The sequence below is a fragment of the Papaver somniferum genome, chromosome 4, assembly GCF_003573695.1.
Source record: "Papaver somniferum cultivar HN1 chromosome 4, ASM357369v1, whole genome shotgun sequence".
Taxonomy (NCBI): domain Eukaryota; kingdom Viridiplantae; phylum Streptophyta; class Magnoliopsida; order Ranunculales; family Papaveraceae; genus Papaver; species Papaver somniferum.
The window spans coordinates 12,395,385-12,415,076 of NC_039361.1; the positions used below are offsets into that span (position 1 = coordinate 12,395,385).

At 35.3% G+C, this 19,692-nt stretch overlaps 3 protein-coding genes across 4 annotated transcripts; 2 read left to right on the forward strand and 1 right to left on the reverse strand.

Annotated features, from left to right (window-relative positions):
- Positions 1–4,252: 4,252 nt before the first annotated feature.
- On the forward strand, positions 4,253–9,103 carry LOC113272014 (BTB/POZ and MATH domain-containing protein 3-like). Its single transcript, XM_026521931.1, has 8 exons — positions 4,253–4,343; positions 4,417–4,603; positions 4,727–4,914; positions 5,019–5,095; positions 5,215–5,491; positions 5,597–5,679; positions 8,127–8,131; positions 9,031–9,103. Exons 1-8 carry the CDS (start codon positions 4,253–4,255, stop codon positions 9,101–9,103), a joined length of 981 nt encoding a protein of 326 aa, XP_026377716.1.
- Positions 9,104–11,604: 2,501 nt separating this feature from the next.
- On the forward strand, positions 11,605–13,068 carry LOC113272015 (BTB/POZ and MATH domain-containing protein 3-like). The gene is made up of 4 exons (XM_026521932.1): positions 11,605–11,969; positions 12,140–12,476; positions 12,593–12,869; positions 12,971–13,068. The coding sequence occupies exons 1-4, from the start codon at positions 11,605–11,607 to the stop codon at positions 13,066–13,068; spliced, it is 1,077 nt and encodes a 358-aa protein (XP_026377717.1).
- A 699-nt stretch (positions 13,069–13,767) lies between these two features.
- Positions 13,768–16,751, reverse strand: LOC113273537 (protein PATRONUS 2-like). 2 transcript variants are annotated; one of them, XM_026523224.1, is made up of 6 exons: positions 16,608–16,751; positions 16,027–16,122; positions 15,758–15,919; positions 15,396–15,656; positions 15,240–15,295; positions 13,768–14,257 (listed from the first exon to the last, which is right to left on the reverse strand). In XM_026523224.1, exons 2-6 carry the CDS (start codon positions 16,082–16,084, stop codon positions 14,090–14,092), a joined length of 705 nt encoding a protein of 234 aa, XP_026379009.1. In that variant the 5' UTR covers positions 16,085–16,122; positions 16,608–16,751; the 3' UTR covers positions 13,768–14,089. The 2 variants fall into 2 exon arrangements, with proteins under 2 accessions (XP_026379009.1, XP_026379010.1); XM_026523225.1 differs by having other exon boundaries at positions 16,603–16,751.
- Between the last annotated feature and the right edge of the window lie 2,941 nt (positions 16,752–19,692).

Sequence of the window (19,692 nt, forward strand, 5' to 3'; positions counted from 1 at the left end):
ATTCTCGATCAGAAAGGATTCTCCTGATCAGGAGATAAAATAGTTTGCATTGCAATCATTGAAAATTGTATGAATTTAATTAATACTAACTTGTGAGGGTTTGTAAGTTTGTATCCCATCAATTTTGGATAAGTTTGTGTTCATAATTTAATGAGTTTTTTAGTTAAGCTTGCACTAATTCATTGAATTTTAATTTACTTTTTTTGCTTAAACAATAAATAAATACTTAAGAACTTGATTTTTCATTTCACAACTACAAAATGCAATTACTTTGTTATCCTAGTATTTCTTTCCATCTGTCTAAAGCATTTTGGTCAGTGGATTCTAACTCATTCAGATCCAACATTCACACAATTACAATTGATTTATTTTTGTTTTTGTTTCGTTGATAAAGACTATAAATTAATGCAGCATCCTTACATGTACGGCCTATCGGCATTACAGTTACCATTATAGAACCATATTCTTATACTGAACCATATTCAAATTGAGTTATTGAAATTGCAAATGCCGTTCCTATTGTCTTTTTCTTAACCTGTGGTGTTGTTAGAGGCCATGGAGAGGGATATCCTTTCCCTATCCCTCTCCATCCTCAAAAACCCAAAAACCCAAGTACTATGGTCTCCCACTTTCATTGTAGGGAAGGGATGGAGAGTTTCCCTAAAAGGCTAATCAGATCTGATCATCCTTGTAGAGAAGGGAAATCGTACGCGTACTGAGTACCCGTTTTTTTTTTCACTTTACGAGTACTCAGTATTCGTATTTTTTTTTCTGATTTTTAAATTTTTACCTTAAATCTTCCTTTTTCCACTCTTTTTTTTTTTTTTACTAAAACTCGTTTTTTTACCTATTTAATATATATTTTTTTACTCTAAAATATTTTTTACCTAAATAAATATTTTTCCATGAAAAAAAAAGAAAAAAAAATTACGCGTACTGAGTATCTGTTTGGCACTATTGATACGGATACTGAGTACGTGTCTAGTATAGGGAAGGGATGAGGAGAGACCATAACAAGTTTACCTTTCAAGTGCCATCCCTTCACTACATTTTAGGGACAGGGAAGGGATGAGGCCAACCATAGTGCTAGCTCTTACTTCCCAAGAAGAAATCACTTTCACTATGACTTAGCCCAATTCGGTATACTTGTTGTTCAAAACCTTTTCTTTTTCTCTTTTTCCTGGACACAAAGGTTCAAAACCTTTTTTGTTGTGATTCATAACCTTAAGCCATCATGTTTTGCTGTGAACCTTTTCATCATACTGTAGTTGGAAGCCTGTTGGTGGGTTTAGCTTGGAAACCTATAATTATAAACCACAACGTTTAGTGTCTAGAATATAGATGGAGACAAATTCGTGTCGATCCTGATTGACAAGGAAACGTAATTGATCCTAATGGCAACTCCTGTAGACCAAAAAATCATCCATATCTTTCTGATGGTCCACATCTTATGATTTTATTTTTATTTACTTTTTTCAACAAGAAACGAGCAATATTGAATTAAAAACAGCCTATTACCAAGGAGATAACAAACTGGAACCAGCAATACAAGCAACTCAATTATAACAAAGCTACTAACAAGAATACAAAAGCATAAAACAAACAAACCGAAAAACAAAATTCACACATAAAACTAATACATTACAATCAGCCTCCCAGTTATGCAACATTGCATTCAGAAAGATGCCCTAAAAAATACCTATCCTTGAGCACCATTTATACATTAGAATCTTGACGGTGTCTTCAATCTCTTCTAGTGTTTTATACTTTTTATCAAACACTTGCATTTCTCTCGGTCTGAACAACCCACCAAATAGCAAAAAGAATTATATTTCAAATTCCTCTTTTTGAACGGCCATTAATCCTTATTTTCTTCATTCCCATACAGTGCCCCTAACATTATTTTGGAAAGCCTAATTAATTAAGCTTGTAACAAGCAAGAAAGTAGTCCTATAACTCTCTTGTAGACTCCCGGTGCAAGAAAGTAAACCAAATTCTAAGAGCGCAATACCTCAAACAAGTTGTTTTTCTTTAGGTTATTAATATGGATGGACTCTCTATAAAAAAAAAATTGGCTTCCAAACCACCAAGTCTTGGAATTTCAGAGTCCCCGCTTCAGAGAACTCGCAAGTGAATCAAGACGCAAATGTGATCGAATAAAAGAAGATATATAATTCTTAAGTGTTGATGTTACTGTAGTACAGAGTTATTGGTGATGATACTAGTGACCTCAGTTCGAAATTCTTTACCGATGAAAAAAAAAGAGAGAAAAAACTCCATAATTATAATATCCTACCTATAGAAATTTTGTTGAACAATTGTTACACCACAACTCTTCGTGACTGTACCGTGATTCTGCCTACAAGATTCCTTAAGAGTCCAAGTTTGTTCACACTATTTTAAAGAGTGTATATTTAACATATTCTTTTGATTGGTTGATTATTTAATGGATGGTCCCATTATCCTCCATATTTAGAATCTCGACCCCTGTTATATAACTCCTTAAGTTAAATCAATGGTGGAGATTGAAATGTTATGTGTACATTTAAGGAGTGTGCACAAATTCGGACTCATTTCTTAGAGATACACAAGTCTCAGACTCTTGTTAGATTTGATTGGACCTTTAAATATTTGCGTTTGAGCCCAATAAAATAAAGCGGTAAAAGCCTGATAAAAAAGTGCTCCCTCGTCCGATTTTTACTTTTTAGCGGATATCTTAGAAGTTGCACCTAGCAATACAGCAAAACCTTGCTAGCATGTCTCAAATCTTAATCTATATACATACTACATACCTTGGTAAACATGTTGAAGATAAGGATTTCCTTCGTAGCCTTTTGAACATTTGCAGCGATGACCAGAAATTTTGAAATTCAGGTAATCAGCATTTTTGCCGAAAGCAGATCTTCTATTTCCAAAATCAGATGTTCAAACACGTCGTCCACTTGATAAAATTAAATCAACAACTCCAGGGAGATGGGATACCTATGGATCCGTCAATACAAACAGATGCAGCAAACCCTCCTTAAACAAGACCTTGCTTAGACATATACATTTTACCCAATGGAAAGCGTTGGAATAGTACGTATGTATAGGGGTGTGTAACAGACGGACGGATGCGGATTAGGGGTCACCCGCGTCCAATCCGTCAAAATTGCAGATATGGAAAATTCAACCGCGTCCGGCCCAATCACCCACGAATTTGACATCCGCGGATCAACGGATAATACGGACCGGATGCGGATTAACCGCAAATTCAGTTAAAAAAAACGTGAATAGCAAAATATAAATCATTAAAAACGTCTTAAGTCAATAAATGAGAAAACAATTCCTCAATTTGGCTATTTGATTAAAGAAAAAAATGAATAGGAATATCAGTAAGCTGATATTGCCTTAATATTGTACTTGAGATGAAAAAATTGACTTATATAATGTTGCTTCACTGCAAGTCTGCGATATGTAGGATTGCAACATGGTTTACTTAATTCACCTCGTTATCTTCCCTGATGTACCTTAACGTATGAGCTCATTTCACACTGAACATGCTGTAAGTTGCATTTCAGTCCCAAAATCCGAACTCTTTATCCGGCAGAGCTGTCAAGTTCCTAGGGAATGATGACTGTTGAACCTCTTGGGTTTCATTTGATAAGTTCTGGTTGTTTTCAAAATAGTGCAGTAAAATCGAACAATACATAGAAAAGTTTGTGTTCCATATATAATTTTACAACAACATTTTGGTTTGATGAAAATGAAAACTAGGAAAAGTTTAAATTTCTGCGGTGCGGGTGAATCCACGGATTTCAAAATCCAATCGCAACCAAACCGTTAAAAGTGTGGATTTGAGAATTCCATCCGTGTCCGGCCCTAAATCTTGCGAATTGGATTTCACCTGTAATTTTGCGGACGGATACGGGTGAAATCCGCGATTCCGGACTTTTTGCTCACCCCTACGTACGTATGTAGAGGTTTGTAGAACTCTGCCAGACTTTCAAATGTTCGACGAGTTTCCTTACTTTATATTTGATTGGACCTTTATGTCTTTGAGCCCACCAAAATTAAGCGGTAAAAGCCCACCAAAATTGTTGGATGGTGTTAAATTAGGTAATAACTAGAATTTTCTTTTCTTACATACTCGTATATAAAAGGAGGAGGCAAGTCGCTCCTGCATACTATTATTATTGAAGGAGAGATTGATTTGTTTTACGCTTCACTCTTCTGGCCGTTCTAAGCTAATCTCAATATCTAAAGATTATCCATGGCTCAAAAAAGGCAGAGAGTTTCAAAGTCTAATACTAATAATGATCACGAGACGTCTTCGTCGCGGTCGATTCATGAGACTGTCAAAGGTTCTCATGAGTTTAAGATAGAAGGACAAGTTCACAGTTGGTGGTTATGTCTGGGTTTTACGTTTTTATCCAGACGGCAATTCTGACGATAGCAAGGAGTACATATCCGTATTCCTTCAGTTAGTAAGCCCTAGACAAGAAGTTAGGGCAGTCTATGAATTTGAATTACTGGACCAGAGCGGAAAAAAGAAATATGTTTTTGTTCCACAGGAATCTCCATTGACGTTTAATACAGTAAGCTCAACAGGAGGCTTATGTTGGTACGTACCCACGTTCTTGAATTATGTTGAATCCTACCACTGTTTTAATTATGGGTAATCCAAGTTGTTTAGCAACTATAAGGCCGAGTGCATCATTGACATTTCCATACTGATTAATTTCAGGGGGCAAAAGCGGTTTATGAAGAGGTCGGACTCGGAGACCTCAACTTTTCTCAAGGATGATTGTCTTAGCATTCTTTGTACAATCGGAGTAGTGCAAAATCATGTTGAAACAATGCAACCTCGTGTTCATGAGGGGAAACATTATTTTATTCCTGTACCTCCATTAGATATGATTTCGGATCTCAAGGGTATGCTGGAATCTGGAATTCGTTCTGATGTTACTTTTCAAGTTGGCAACAAATTCTTCAAAGCCCATAAGTCGGTTCTTGCAACTCGATGTCCCGTATTATAGCTCAGCTTCTTGGATTGGTGGGTAACCCAGACATGGAAACGGTAGCCATTGAAGAGTTTGATCCCTTTGCCTTTAAGGTGCGGCTTTTAAGAATTCATCATTCTGTTGTCATAAATACAGTAGCATCTATGTTTTACCTCTATACATAAATTTACCAGTTCCGCCACGTACCTTAAAATTACATGATGTATTGCAGGGGATGCTGCTATTTTTGTACTCAGATGAACTTCCTGAACCACGTGAATTTTCTGATTTAGATCCTCATTGCACTTCGACTACAATTATTCGACATTTGTTAGTTGCAGAAGATCGCTTTGTTCTTGCACGACTGAAACTCATGTGTGAGTCAAAATTATGTTCAGAATTAACTTCAGATACTGTGGCAACAACACTGGCCCTTGCAGATCACCACCATTGCTTGCAACTTAAAACTGCCTGTCTAAACTTTGCAGCTGAGCCCGAAAACGTGGGAGGTAAGTGCTATTTGTATAGATTTCATGAGGGATGCCAAGTGTGTCAGTTCAGTTTCGGGTTAAACAGATATTTAATTTCTTACCTATTAAATGTTTTATGTGTAGAGGTTATGAAGTCTGATGGGTTTGCGCAATTGGAGAAGAGTAATCTCTCATTATTGATTGAACTATTGAAGACTAGTGCGCTGGTAAATGCAAAATGAAGCCTAATACAGTTAAACCTCGATAAATGAATGCCATAGGAACTCAAAAAAAATATTCGTTTAGCGGGGTTATTTATTTATTTAGACAGTATTTTCTTAACTAAGAAGTTAAAATGTGTAAGGAAAGATATACAGATTTACCTAAAGGGTATTAGTCAAAATTCTTATCAATAATTTAATGGTCATAGAATAAAAATAACCAAGGATTAACTGGTGTCATTTTTAATTTACGTTATAGAAATATGATGGACGTCGAACATCTTTTAAACTATCCTAATGAAAATGATGCAATTATTGAATCTCCAACAGACGAAGAATTATTGAGTCAGTAATATATGATGAGAATGATCCTGAACCAAATGATAATAGCATCATACCAAATATGTCATTCAAAGATGTCTTTCAAGTGATGATCACCATAAAAAATTAATTGCTATTCCTACAACGTGAGCAAAATATTCCAGAAATTATGCAAGCATTACAAAAAATTAAGAATGCGGTGCATTTTGGTTTGGGTGGAAGAAAAAACAATCAACCACATATGAAGAATTAACTTCACATTTTAGTTTATTTTATATATATTTTTATGTAAAATTTACTAATTATGTATATTGGTTTATTCTCATATATATATATATATATATTTATTTATTTATTTATATGACATTTAGCAATTATTCGTTTATATTTCTATAGGGCCTTTAAGGATTCAATTTTTTTTAATTCATTAATGCATTAAGCGAGGTTATTCATTTATCCCTTTGGCCCAAGTCGGGACTGAAGAAAATTATTCATTTGGCGAGGTTATTTATTTATCGAACATTCGTTTATCGAGGTTCGACTGTACATTTTTATGCTGGTCGATTTGTGTAGCTCGATAATTTGATTGCATCTATTTTGTTATGCTGATCATCCTTAGTGAAGAAGTAAAATGATTGATACAGAATTGAAGTTCATTGAAAAAAGTTACAGGTTTACTGTTTTAAACACTGCTCACTTTTGATGGCCCTAAAGATTTTACACAGGTCCAACCATTCTGCAAAGATTCTGAAGAAGATCAACTTGTATTAATAATAACAGACCAAATACAATTCTAATTCTCGTTAACACTAGAGAAGAAATGAACGAACGAATTTCTATTTCGATGTAGGGACTAATCAGAGTTCAACTACAACTCAACCTGAAACAACCATCCAATGAGTAACTCTGGAATCTCATCATACTCCAAAGGCTTTAGAGAGATGAAAGAATCAACCTGGAACAACCATTCATTGATGTACAGTGTGACTGTGTGAGTATATATGCTATCGTGTTATAGGAACCCTAAGTCTAGTGTATACTCTACCTTCTCATTTAAATCAGATAGTATAAGATAGGTGGAGACTAACATAATATTATTAATAGATTTCATCTATTTACTAGACCAAAACCTAAACAATTGAAGTATGCATCGGTTTTAAGGAATACACGACTTCCTCAATTTGCATAAGATCAGTATAAAAACCGCCCAAGGCTAGAGCAGAGAAGCATATTAAACCCATATTTCATCTTTTGAATAAAACAACAATTTGAACTCTACATTGCAATGTAAGAATTTGATTTACTTTTTATTTATTTTTCCTTCTAGAAGGGTTTTGATAGGGACCAAATCAAGTTAAATATCTAGCCCTGCAAGCTCCTAAGTTTAAATTCTTAATAAAAAGTAGGAATTACCAATAGGTATTATTACAATGGTCTTAGTTAGTGGCAGGTCCACCCACTAAAGCCCAGTAATTGGAGGTCTATATAAAAAGAAAACAACAAAATTGGACCTAAAACTTTATCCCCTGGTCCTGTACACGTGTGGAACATATGAGGACGTATTTTTAAATACCGAAAACACCCTTAAGTATATAAAAGAAGTAACCAAATCCATTTTTTCTTCATTTTCTCGATCTATTCTTTTTCTTCTTCATTTTCTCATCTGTTCTTTGGTGAAGAGCTCCGGCTATGAAGATCTCCCGAGATGCTTTGGTGAAGAGCTCCGGCTATGAATATCTCCCGAAGTATCTTGTAAGTTGATTTACCTATATTGATCTTTAATTATTTTAAGTTTCTTCTTGTTTTTTCCTAATCTGAGATCCAAATCTCTTGATTTCATGGAGAAAAAATTCAAAATTCAGATTTTAGGGTTCCGAAAAGAGGAATTGAATTCGTTAATTTTTTTACTTCAATTTGGTAAAAATCCTTCAGATCTAGATAGAAAGTCATATTTTACGTTCATTTCATTAGTAGATCCGATGTTTTAATTCCATTTTGTTGGTCTTTGGTTTGTTTTTAGTTTGCTTTTGTGTATTAATCATCAGTACGTATATGATGTACTGGTGGTTTTTGATGAAAATAGTTCAGATCTAGTTATAAAATCATGTTTTTTACGTTCGTTTCGTTTGTAGATCTGGTATTTTAGTTTCATTTTGGTGGCTTTTGGTTTGGTTTCAGTTTGGTTTTGTGTATTAACCATCAGTACGTATATGACGAACCGATTTTTCTGTGTTTACAATGCTTCTATATGTTTGGTTTCAACTTTTGCTTGTGTATTAAAAATCAGTACGTATATGACGTACTGTTTTTATGAATCTTGATCGTAATTATTCGATTTTTTGGTTAGATTGCGATGGTTTTAGCTTATTTGAACTCTCAATTTGATTTTCTTGTTATTTCCGTTCTTTATTTTCTCAAAATCATACTTATTTGTTGTTTCAGGGGTATTATCCATCAGTACATATGTTGCATACTAATATAAACCACTTTTGATTCTATTTTATTCTTAGTTTTATCACTTGTTGTTTGATCCATAAGTACATATCTTCGATACTCAAATAAGATTATCTCGATTCTGTTTTTTTGATAGATTCATTGCATGTAGTTGTTTTTTAGTTCATGAATCAGCAGTACATATGTGACATACTAATACGAACTTCTTTTGATTATGTTTTATTCTTAATTTTATCACTTGTTATTGTTTCATCCATAAGTACATATATGCGATACTGAAATAAGACTATCTCGATTCTGTTACTTTTTTTGCCATGGAGTTGTTTTATATAGTGAATTTTAACAGTACATATATTAAATACTGAAAAACTGCTTTTTAAATCTGTTTTATACATAGATTTTAGTCAGTTAATTCTTATGATTTTGGCAATGCATATATGGAATACCGAAATAAAATTGAACCATCGTTAGGTAATATTAATTTTGATGTGTGTCGTATTACTTGTACTGTTCATTTTTATCTATTATTCATATATGGATCCTTGTTGTGTTTTAATTGTTACATTTTGGTCACATTTACAGGTTCAATATGTCTACTGTTAAGAAGAGTGTTGGCGCTTTGGGAGGACATGGTCCAATGGGAGTGGAGGACTAGAGAGATCCTGTTTTTTTGTAGTATATGAATTTTTACATATACAGTGAAAAAATTCATTGTAACCCGTTTCTTTAAGTACATCATATATGTATTGCTGAATTATATTGTAAAAAACAACTAAAGTAAGTGATGAACTTACGCAAATAATGAAATTTAACCTGCAAGCAGTGTAGCAGATATGTACCCAAATATGTAAGCAGTGTAGTAGATATGTACTCAAATTATGTAAGCAGTGTAGCAGATATGTACTCGACTTGTAAACAGTGTAGCAGATATGTACTGAATATAATGAGCATGTAGACACACATGTTTGGTAGTCGAGGGTATTATGGCCATTTCCATGTTTTAATTAATTTTGGACCTCCGGATAAAAGAAAATTCTGGTAGGAACCTACTATAAATAATTATATGGGCTTAGGACCAAATAGCAAATTTTCCAAAAAAAAATTGGCTTCCAAGCTCATAACAAGATCTCTAACTCCAACTGGGTCTAAGAATTTGGTCCTGATTCAAAAAACGCTTCTAGCAAGTGAATTAAGGAGGGAAGTATACATATAGATGCTAAGTTTTATTTGAACATCAATATATTTGAAAGAAAGGAAGATACATAAATTCATAAACACCGATATCACTGCAGTACATTGGTAAAGTCATTGGTTCCTGAGCTCGAAGCTCGTCAATACCAAATTCTTTACCAATCAAGAAAATAATAATAAAAAAGATCCATAATTAAATAATATCCTACCTATAGAATTTTGTTGAACATTTGTTACAACACAACTCTTCATGACTGTAGCAATCTCTACGTGATTCTGCTAAATTTTCAGATGTTCTACAAGATTCCTTATTAACAGGGGGTTAGTCAAATGAGATTTCAAATGACTTTCAGAGAGTTCTCAAATCCATTGCTAGTCCATTGAGATTTTTGGTGAGTCTCATAATGTCTCTTGTTATTGGTTAGAGACCTTTTTTAAGTCATTTAAATTCTCTGAAACTCCATGTTATTGGATTAGGATCTCATAAGAGTCACTCCAACATCCCTGTTATTCGAATGAGAACTGAAAGTCATTGATTTATTGTTTTCAGAGATTTGGAGATACTTTTTAAGGAAAATAGGCATGGTAGAAATCTCTCCTCAAAAGGTGATATTTCTGGAGACTTGGAAACTTGGGTAATATTTGTTTTTGAGTAGGACCAATTTTTTTGTTTGTTTGTTTATTTGTCTGAGCTGATGAACAAGTAACAAGCCATTTGCGGAGTAAACCAGTGACGAGATTGCATAGAAAATAAAATGAATGTGGGATGAGTGAAATAAAAAAAAGATGAAGGCATAGGCATAGGCAACAACGAGATTTATTTTGACAATGAACACGTATTTTACCAGGTATTCATGGTAGTTTTATTTAGATTATAATGTGCATAATAAAGTAACTAGTAGATGATTTGAGTATCTGATTAGATATTATACATTTTTTTGTCTCTACAAATCACAAAGACTCTTTACGAATATCATTTTTTGGTCTCTACAAGTCACAAAGACTCTCTAATATACTCTCGGAGAATCACTAGAAATCTTTATATTTTTAGAGAATCTTCGGGAGTCATTCAAATATAAAATCTATGAAAGTCTATATAAATCTCAATTGACTACCTCCCTGTAAGTCTCCGACCTTATTAAGTCTCCGACTCTTGTTAGATTTGGTTGGACCTTAAAATGCTAGATCTGATTGGACCTTTAATATTTACGTTGAGCCCAATAGAATTAAGCGGTAAAAGCCTAAAAAGGTGTTCCCTCGTCCGATTTTTAGCGGAGATCTTAGAAGTTGCATCGATACAGCAAAACCTTGCTAGCATTTGTCAAATCTTAATTTATATACATATACAGAAAAATCGCGGTCGCCAACATAAGCAAGGATGCATGGTACTGTAAATTGAGCAGAAGGTTCCACCATATAGTGACCAATGATTTTCTTTAACTTATAACTTGAATCGTGCTTTTCAATTAAGAGTTGTTTCCTTACGACAACCATAACCAACAACACAGCGAGATGGGGATACCTATGGATCGATCCGTCAGTACAAACAGATGCAGCAAACCCACCTTAAATTACATCTAGCTTAGCCATATTTTTGACCCAATCAATGGCAAGCGTCGGAATAATACGTGCATAGAAGTTTGCTGTTTGGTCTCCGAGTCCCGGTCTCTACAGAACTCTGCAAGACTTCCGAATCTTCTAGAAGTTTCCTTGGAAGTATGCGATTTTGAGCCTTTATCTCTTTTGAGCGGTAACAGCCTAAAAAGTTTTCCCTCGTCGAACTTTTAGCAATTGTTGTCAAGCTTTAAATAAGGTAATAACTAGAATTTTCTTATATATACAAGGAGTAGGAGGCAAGTCTATTGATCGCACTCCTGCCTATTATTATAAGTCTCCTCCTACTATCTTTTCTTTGTTTCACGCTTCTGTGCGTTCTAAACCAGATTCAATATCTAAAGATCATCCATGGCTCTAAAAAGGCCGAGAGCTTCAAACTCTAATACTAAAAATGATCACGAGATGTCCACGTCGCGGTGGATTCATGAGACTGTGAAAGGTTCTCATGAGTTTAAGATAAAAGGATATTCTCTAGCAAAGGGAATGGGAGTTGGTAAATACATGGCTAGTGGAAAATTCACAGTTGGTGGTCATGAATGGGTTGTACATTTTTATCCAAACGGAAATACTGAAGCTAGCAAGGAGTACGTATCCGTGTTCCTAAAATTAATAAGCCCTGGACAAGAAGTTAGGGTGTTGTATGAATTTAAATTACTGGACCAAAGCTCCAGTAAATATGGTGTTCATTATGTTAGTCCTGAACCTCCAATGACGTTTAACACAAAGCTCAACATGGTACGTACGCACGTTCTGGGTATATACTGGCATTCTGCACTCCCAATTTCTTCTCTTTTTTACTTATTTACTCCCAAATTCATGGATGCATATTGTGAAAGGCCTAGCCCTAGTGCATTAATGACGTTTTCATATTGATTAATTTCAGGGGATGGAATAAGTATACGAAGAGGTCGGAATTTGAGACCTCAAGCTATCTCAAGGATGATTGTCTTACCATCCATTGTACGGTCAGAGTAGTGCAAACTCATGTTGAAACATTGCAAACTCGTGTTGAAGAAGGGCAGCAATATGTTATTCCCGTACCTCCATCAGATTTGAGTCAGAATCTCAAAGGTTTGCCGGAATCTGGAGTTCATTCTGATATTACTTTTCAGGTTGGCGATAAATCTTTCAAAGCCCATAAGTCGATTATTGCAGCGCGATGTCCACCTCTAGACACGGAAACGGTAGCCATTGAAGAGTTCGATCCCTTTGCCTTTAAGGTACATTATTTTGTTGTCATGCTTTAGATTCAAAAATACAGTAGTATCCATATTTTTACCTCTGTGCCCACCTTAAAATTATAGTGCCCACCTTAAAATTATATGATCTATTGCAGGCCATGTTGCTATTTTTGTACTCAGATGAACTTCCTGAACCACGTGAACTTTCTGATTTAGATCCTCATTGCACTTCAACTACAATTATTCAACATTTGTTAGTTGCAGCAGATCGCTTTGTTCTTGCCCGATTGAAACTCATGTGTGAAGCAAAATTATGTGAACAAATAGCTGCAAATACTGTGGCAACAATACTGGCCCTTGCAGATCACCACCAATGTTTGCAACTTAAAACTGCCTGTCTAAACTTTGCAGCTAAACCCGAAAATTCTGGAGGTTAGTGTTATATTTAGATTTCTGACAATGTAGTTAGCTATTTGTATAGATTTCACGAGGGATACTTCATACTTCTTATCCATTAAATGTTTTACGTGTAGAGGTTATCAAGTCTGCTGGGCTTGCGCGTTTGGAGAAGAACAATCCCTCACTAGTGATTGAGCTGTTGAAGGCTCGTGCAGTGGCAGATGAAAAATGAAGCCTAATACTTTGCAGTAAAGGAATGTCAGAAAACAGCAACTACAACACCGGCCTCAAATTTCTACAACTTCCCTTAAATGTCTGTGGCTCTTGTTAGATCTGATTGGTATGTCTTTGTGTTGAGCCAAACAAAATTAACCTGTGAAAGCTTAAAAGATTTTCCCTAAAAAAATTATCGTTAGCTCAGTTTCTGATTTAGAACATACCTCTTGGCAGATTTTCTTTTTGGTTTTTGACATTTTATATCTTAGGCAAGTGTTTTCTGTCTTGAATGTCTTGATTCATTATGAAATTTTTCGAGTTCTGTACGTTGGTGAACGCAACCAGCCACTAAGATATTGAATTGCGGTGGTATATCAAGATATAGACGGGTGAACTAACCATGTCTCTTGGTGAATATGAAAACGCCAAACTGCCTGAACAGGGTAAATGGCCTGAAAAGAAAGCTCCATCATATTATAGTTGTGGTCTGTGGGAGTTCACTCGCACCTTCTAACTGAATCTATTTAGGATCTCATGAAATGTTGTAGCAATTCTCATCAACCTTGGTGTAGATGTACAATGATTGATACAGAAGTCCATTAAGAAAAGTTGCAAGTACACAGTTTTTTCCCCCAAATCAGTCTTGATGGGCCTAAAGGTTTTTATGTGATGGTTGAGGAAGATTCTGCAAAGACTCCCAAAAAGAAAAATGCTATTTTACTGAAACAACTTGTATTAATAATAACAAACCAATACATTACATGATTCTTGTTCACAGTAGAGAAGAATGTCTAAACTGAGTTCAACTACTACAAACAAAATCAGCAAAGTAACCAGTTTACTTTAATTTCTAAAGCGCGAAACAACATAGTAGTAAACAATCTCTGCAGAAAGAGATCCAAGTTCCAGAACCAGTAGTAGTAACTACCTGTAAGCCTACAGAACCTCTACAGAAAGAGATCCAAGTTCCAAAATCAGTAGTAGTAACTACTAGAGTGTACGCCCACAAACCTTTACAAGTTCCAGTACTTGAACATTTATGGCGATCCAAGCAACATCAGAGTAGGAGAAAATGCATATCGGTCCATCGAGGGAGAGGTACTGTGGTGTTCAGGAGTGCGGCATCGAGGTGGGGATCGAAATTCATAGAGTAACTCTGGAATCTCATCATACTCCAAAGACTTTAAAGAGCTGAATGAGTCAACCTGGAAACAAAAATTCAACGATATTAAGTATGCTGCCGTGCTATATAGGAAACCCAAGTCTACTGCATGCTCTACTTTCTCAGTTGAATCAGATTTTAAGATAAAAAGAGATTAACATAATCTTAACAGCAGACTTCATCCATATACTTTGGCTTTAAAGGAAACTAAAACTGATAGCATACCCTACTTTCTCATTTAAACCAGATTTGCTAGAGACTAACAACATAATGTTAACAGTACATTTCATCTTTTCACTGCACCGACAATTCAAAGCTAAAACAATATAAGAGTGTATTGGATTCAAAGGAAACCAAAATTGACAAAGCATACCCGACTTTCCAAATATAAACAGAGAAGTAAACTTGCATTGGAGGTTAAAACAGAGAAGTAAATTAACCCCAGATTTATCTTCCGTGCAAAAGAACAATTCAATACTAAACAATATGAGAATGTTTCAGTGCCATCGGAACCTAAGTAGAAAAGCGTAGTTCACTTTGCCATTTCAAATAAATATAGAGATGGCCTACGTGTAGAGTCCGATTTAATCTTTCACACAAAACAACAATTCAATGCTACGGTATAAGAATGTTTCAGTGCTATGGGAACCTAAGTCGAAAAGCATAGTTCACTTTCCCATTTCAAATAAAGATAGAGAAGTCCCACATGTAAAGTCCTATTTCATCTATCGCACATAAAAATGTTTCAGTGCCATGGGAACACCAAAGTAGAAAATCATAGTTCACTTTCAAATTTCAGATAAAAATAGAGATCGCCTACGTGTAGAGTCCAAAACTAGACTAACCCCAGTTTTCATCCTTTGCCTGAAATGGTGCAGGAATTAGGTTTAACACAGACCTGAATCTCATTAACTTTGTACGATTTTATTTGAAGGTTTTATTCAAAAACCATCTAATGATAAACTGGACAAATAAACTAACCATCAACCAACTGAAACAGAAGAAACGGAGATCAAAACACATACCTTTGGTGGTAACGAAGCTGGAACAATGCGTGGCTTACTCAATTGCACAGAGAAATCTGCATGATTACAAGTTCAAAATTCATAAGAAAACTAAGAACACAACTATAAAAGAAAAACTATTTGAAATACTTAGATAAGCTAATAAAGATCAATTACCATCATCAAATCCAAGTGTTTTAAGAAGCAACTTGCTATCCATTTCACAATTTTGTGATTTAATACATTTCTGATGATCGTGTAAGAACCGCTCTCCAGCAATGTCATTCATTTTCTTAGGATTAGTATTCTTTACTTCCTGCTTAAGAGACAACTTCCTCGAGTTTGTAATGTCACCCAGTGGTTTCCTAACACCACCACCACCCAGTCCTGCTTTCTTTGGACCATCTGAAACTTTTGATTTCCCCCCAACAGTCTCCCCTACAAACAACAATTAGCAAATTGAGTCATTCTTCTGTAAATATTTCAATTCAACGCAAATTCATTACTCTAATATACAGTGAGCACACAAACACCCATACCTTTGAAATTTGATTTCACATTTGAATTGATGAAACCAGGATTGATATACAGACCATTCTGCTCATTGTCAGATTTCTTCAACAGATTCTTCTTTGATGCTGCCTTGTGTGGAGATAGCTTTGAAGAATTTGTAATGTTGGTCAATGCCTTTCGAGATGGGCCTAAAAGAACAAACACAAGATTAGACCTTACAATTACATACTTCAAAATTTGCAATACACACTGAATTGCAGCAACAAAGTAGGTTTGGAAAAGCAAAGGGACATACCTCGAAAGTGAGAATGCAAATTCTCATCTTGCATCACTCCAAGAGTTCTTGTTGCCATTTTATAACGTGAGTGTAGTAGATCAAACTGGATTATTTCTACAAAAAAAATCAAATGAACATAATAAGACTTACATTGACCACAAAAAAAACCAATTCTATTCAAGAAGAACCAAAATCCTAATTTTATCCCCCTTTCATCTATTTCAACATAAACCTTAACTATCTGCTCAAGAAAACCAAAAACCTAATTTCCCCCCAATATTTTCTTCCGTTCCAAATCTAACCCAAATAATTCTTTAAAACTCAGGAAAACTAAAACCCATCCCCAATCCCCAATTTCTACTATTCACCTAAACAAAAACCCTAATTTATTACCCCCAATTTTTCTTCTATTCAAAGTAAATCAAAACTCATGAGTTATTAGTATGATGCTTAATCTTTCTAAAATTAAAGAAAAACCCAAGTTTAATATGCCTCTATATACCCAGAAGAATCAACCGAAATCTTCGTTTTATTTTCAAACAATGAATTAATAAAGAAAATAAGTAGAAGAAGATCTAAAAGAAGGATTAGAACCTTACAATACGGATCGCTAAATGAATCTTCTTCTTCTTATTTCTGTTTCTCTTGCAATTTCAATCTCAATTACTTTCTTGCTGGAAATTTCTATCTCTCGCTCTTTTTTTCTCTGCTTGTGTGATTTTCAGAAAAGTATTTTGGGGATTTTGGGGAGTTAAACCCCTTTTTATATAACGGCTAGTAGAGGATACAACGGATAGATCCTTTGCTCTTTACGCAAATACACTTGGATGGGTAGGTAATTACGGAACTGCCAATGGGAGTGTTTTACGAAAAACTAGTGTACGTGGCGGACTACCTAAGTTGTATCGGTTGTAGTCCAAACAAGTTAGCCAAATTGCTTGGTGTTGACGAGGCTTGAAATTACCATGACCAGGCATGTCAATGGATATCCAATATCCGATAGCCGTTTCCGAATATCCGGAATCCGATAGGTTAATATTCGACGTAACGGTTACCAGATATCCGGTTTCGATAACGTATCGGATATTTATGTGTTAACTTAACGGAATCGGTTAAGGAAATTTCTGTGAACCTTATATCCGACATCCGATAACGTGTGCACTACACGTGCAAATTCATATGCCTAGCCTATATCCTCCGCATAAAACTCATTCTCTTCTCATTCAGCCGACACAAAAGAGAGAAAAAAGAGAGAAGAAAATCTCACCTTCCCTGCAGAAAACTCATTTTTCTTCTCAATTCAGTGCAAACTCATCCTCTTTTCTATTTCAATCATGTATGATTAAACTAGTGTTTTCTTCTTCTATTTATTTTGAGTTCAATTTCGATTTTAAAAACTCAATTTTCAATTTAGGGTTTCTGAAATTAGGGCATCTCAATTACAGATTTGTGAAATTAATCATGTCCTAAAGCGAAAGATCATCAAACCATGTTGGTTCCTCAATAAATCACTCATTTTCAGTGGCATCACAATTACCAGAACACACAGGTGTTCAAGGTTTAGGAATTAGCTAAACACTTGCGATTCGTCCCAGAGAAGAAGTAGAAGTAGAGGAAGATCCAGTAATAGCTGAAGAAAAGAAAAACTACGTTCAACAAGGTCTAATGTATGGATTGAATTTGAAAGGATAGTTGAAAAGAAGAAACTACCAAATGGGAAGGAGGTTGGGATAATTATAGTTGAATGCAAGTTGGGTCCAAGAGCATAGCTCAGTGGTATCCGATCAACTCCAGTAAAGAGGAAGTAAGCGGTTCAATCCCACCGCCGTAAAGGTTTGTAATAGATTAGTTGTATAGTGGGTTTAGCAGTGTTGGGTCTGGCAGTGGGTGTTGTGCTTAAGCTTAACTACTTCCTAAACACCCCAAGATCTTCACACAGAAAACAGAAAACTAGTGCAGAATTTAAACAAGAACACAAAGAATTATAGTGGTTCAGCAAGGTTCCTACTCCACTGCAACAAATATAGTTCTTATTGAATACTTAGAGAATAGACAAATTATTTCTTCACACACCTCTAATAATTCAGACTGAGATACAATAACCAAAGGGTTACACCTCTATTTATAGGGCTTAGAATAATCTAGAATCCACCTAGAAATAGAAGTCCTAAATAGAGAACTAATTCCTAAAAGAAATCAGATTCCTAAAGTGACTTGCTAACTGATTTAGGAAATCAGTTTGGTCTTTCCTAAAATAAGGTGTTTCCTAAATCGAGCCAATAACTAACAATTCTCCACCTTGGCAAGATTTCTAGGACAACTTTACTATTCTCTAATTTCTCCACCTTGGCATGAAACCTGACATTCCATTTCCTTCAAACTTTCACTGCTTTCACTCATCCTTAGATGCTTCACTTCTTCACTCATCATAAAGACGCTTCACTCCCTTTTTGGGCTTCACATGTGCTTGACAACACCACTACACCCTTAAGGTGTCTTCAAATATGCACAATGCTGATAAAATTTAGACAATTTCTAAAGTTTTCACCTGTCACCACTTTGGTGAGCATATCTTCTGGATTGTTGGCGGTTCCAATCTTTCCCAGCAGAATTCACCTTCTTCAACAATTTCCCGTACTTTGTGATATCGTACATTGATGTTCTTTGTTCGAACGTGATAAACTTGGTTCTTAGCTAGGTGTATCACACTTTGACTGTCACAATACACTCTTACTTTCTCTTGCTGAATCCCCAACTCCTCAAACAAACCTTTCATCCAAACAGCTTCCATTATACCTTCTACAACAACCATATATTCAGCTTCGCTTGTCGATAACGCTACTGTTGGTTGTAAGGTTGATCTCCAACTTATCGGTCCACTCGCAACTGTAAAAACATACCCAGTAGTGGACCGAAACTTGTCCAAATCTCCAGCGTAATCGGAATCACAGTATCCTACTACTTTGCAAACAGTTTTTTCATTTCGTGAGAACTTCAATCCAACATCTATGGTACCTTGAATATACTGCAGAATCCACCTCACAGCCTGCCAGTGTTCCTTCCCTGGATTATGCATATATCTACTAACCAAACTAACAACTTGTGAAATATCAGGCCTAGTGCATTCCATAGCATACATAAGGCTTCCAATAGCACTTGCATATGGTATTTCAGCCATTAACCTCTGCTCCTCCACTGTTCTTGGTGACTGTTCAACATTCAACTTAAAGTGTCGAGCTAGAGGTTGTGTTACCGGTTTAGTCTTGTCATCTAAACTGAAACACTTCAATACCTTTTTCAAATAAGACTTTTGAGAAAGACAAATAGTTCTAGATTTCCTATCTCTCTAAATTTCCATGCCCAAAATTTTCCTTACTTCACCGAGATCTTTCATCTCAAATTCACTACTCAACTGATTTTTCAATCGTTGAATATCCACCTTACTCTTAGACGCAATAAGCATGTGATCTACGTATAAAAGTAAGTAGATAAATGACCCATCTTGGAGCTGTTTGAAGTACACACAAGAGTCATAGTTGCTGCTTGTGTACTTTTGTGTCTTCATAAACTTGTCGAATCGTTTGTACCACTGCCTTGGAGACTGCTTCAAGCCATACAACGATCTTCAAGTTACAAACCAGTCTTCTTTACCCGCTACATCAAACCCCTCGGGTTGCTTCATAT